The 1857-nt window shown below is 37.7% G+C and overlaps 1 protein-coding gene across 1 annotated transcript; it reads left to right on the top strand.

Annotated features, from left to right (window-relative positions):
* Positions 1–42: 42 nt before the first annotated feature.
* On the top strand, positions 43–544 carry LOC102193561 (lithostathine-1-like; the record flags this gene model as incomplete). The annotated part of the gene is made up of 2 exons (XM_005755838.1): positions 43–181; positions 311–544. Coding segments are annotated over 2 exons (373 nt in total), but the record flags the coding sequence as incomplete, so codon positions are not given.
* Between the last annotated feature and the right edge of the window lie 1313 nt (positions 545–1857).

Genomic DNA, 1857 nt, shown 5'->3' with positions numbered 1-1857 from the left:
TGCCTTATTTCAGGAGCACTGGTTAGTGTTGCCTTTTGTCAGACTCGTCAGTACTACTTTGTGAGCACCTCAAAGACATGGACAGATGCACAGAGTCACTGCAGAAATGTCTACACTGACCTGGCAACCATAGAAAACACAGCTGATCTTTATGCTGTCACAAGCATTGCACCAAACACAGGTGAGTGTTTAATATTTGAAGTAAAAATAATACATAACAAACTGTAAAAATATATACATTCACAATAATAAAATTCTTGAGAAACCTTAAAGGAATACAGAAAACAGAAAACTGCATCTTTTTAAACAGGTAAGGCATGGATAGGTCTCCATGATGACCTGCAGAACAGCTGGAGATGGTCCCTAAATGACAGCAGCTTCTATGGTGTGGGAGAGGCAGCATTTAGAAACTGGTACCCTGGTTCGCCCAACAATCTTAATGGACAGCAACAGTACTGTGTGGCACTTTTAAGTGGGAGTCCATACAATGGTGAATGGGATGATCGTTATTGTGGCAATAACTACTCCTTTGTGTGCTATAATGGTGAGTTTACATGGAGTAAGAATTAACAATGTGTCAAATATTTCTCCTCAAACATTTTGACCTACTCAGTCTACATCATAAATCTACTATTAGGTCTCCCTTTTCATTTCCTGAACTCCACACACATTTTATTGAAAATATATAATCGGCAAGTCCAACCTATCAGTCTACTGGTTCATTATTTCTGTATATTTGCAGGTACAATAAATGGTGAAGCATCCTTTGTTAAGGTTGACAGTACTGTAAATTGGACTGATGCTCAGAGTTTCTGCAGGAATAATTACGTTGATCTAGCCAGGTATGGTATCCACTAAAGAAGACTTTTCTGTTTATTATGTCAGGGCCATTAGCTGATTAGTTGGTTGCCTACTTTTGTTTTAGTCTTTTTTGTTTTTTATTTTTTAAGGTAATAGAAAATAATGAAAATATACTACACAAAAAGGTGTTTGTTATATGTAAGACTGCTGTTCCCCTGTTTGTTGCTGGTTGACACCAAATCTCGAAAGAGCCATTAAATGTACTTTATTTTAAAATAATTTAAATAAGTTCTAATAATATATTGGAAAATGCGTTGCATGTTGAAGTATCGGTTGTTTTACTTCTGCTTTAAAAATCCAACTCTTCTTCCTGCAGTATAAGAAATCAGACAGAAAATCAGAAGATCGCGGTCCTAGCAAATGGAGTTTTTGTGTGGATCGGTCTGTATCGGCAAAAGGTGTGGTCTGATGGGACTGACTCTCTGTTTCAATACTGGGCCACTGGGCAACCAGACTCTGGAAATGAGCAGTGTGTTGCTGCAGATTTCAGTGACTCAGGACGATGGTCGGATGAATTGTGCTCTAACAACTTTCCATCCATCTGTTTTACTACAAGTAATAGATCCAATTTCTACTCTCATATACTGAATAGATATTCATTTTTGAGTTAAGGCAGTTTACTATGAGGTGCTGTAAGGGACATTATTACTGAAACGCTCTCACACACACTACTGAAATTTTATCTCTCACACACACTACTTTAAGGTGTCTTGGATAAATACAATAAAATAAAACCAGTACCGCTACCCAAAAAAAGAAGATTTAGGCCCAGGGAAACCAAGTTAACAATATAAACTATATAAAAATACAAAAACGATAAATACCCTGAAAACCATAAATTCCAAACTCAAGCCTCAACTCTTGCCCGGTACCAAATGATTCACAGACAGGTACTGGTCCAGGACCTGGGGGTTGGGGACGGCTCTGCTTGTAGCCTAAGTGAAGCAGTTGCATTACTTAACAATATTTTAGCTCCCTTGAATCCATTCCTGAATT

The sequence above is a fragment of the Pundamilia nyererei genome, unplaced genomic scaffold (genome assembly GCF_000239375.1).
Source record: "Pundamilia nyererei isolate P.nyererei 1_Seehausen unplaced genomic scaffold, PunNye1.0 scaffold03723, whole genome shotgun sequence".
In the NCBI taxonomy this organism is placed as follows: Eukaryota; Metazoa; Chordata; class Actinopteri; order Cichliformes; family Cichlidae; genus Pundamilia; species Pundamilia nyererei.
The sequence above is the reverse complement of the archived record's forward strand: the minus strand, read 5'-3'. Positions and strand labels throughout refer to the sequence as shown.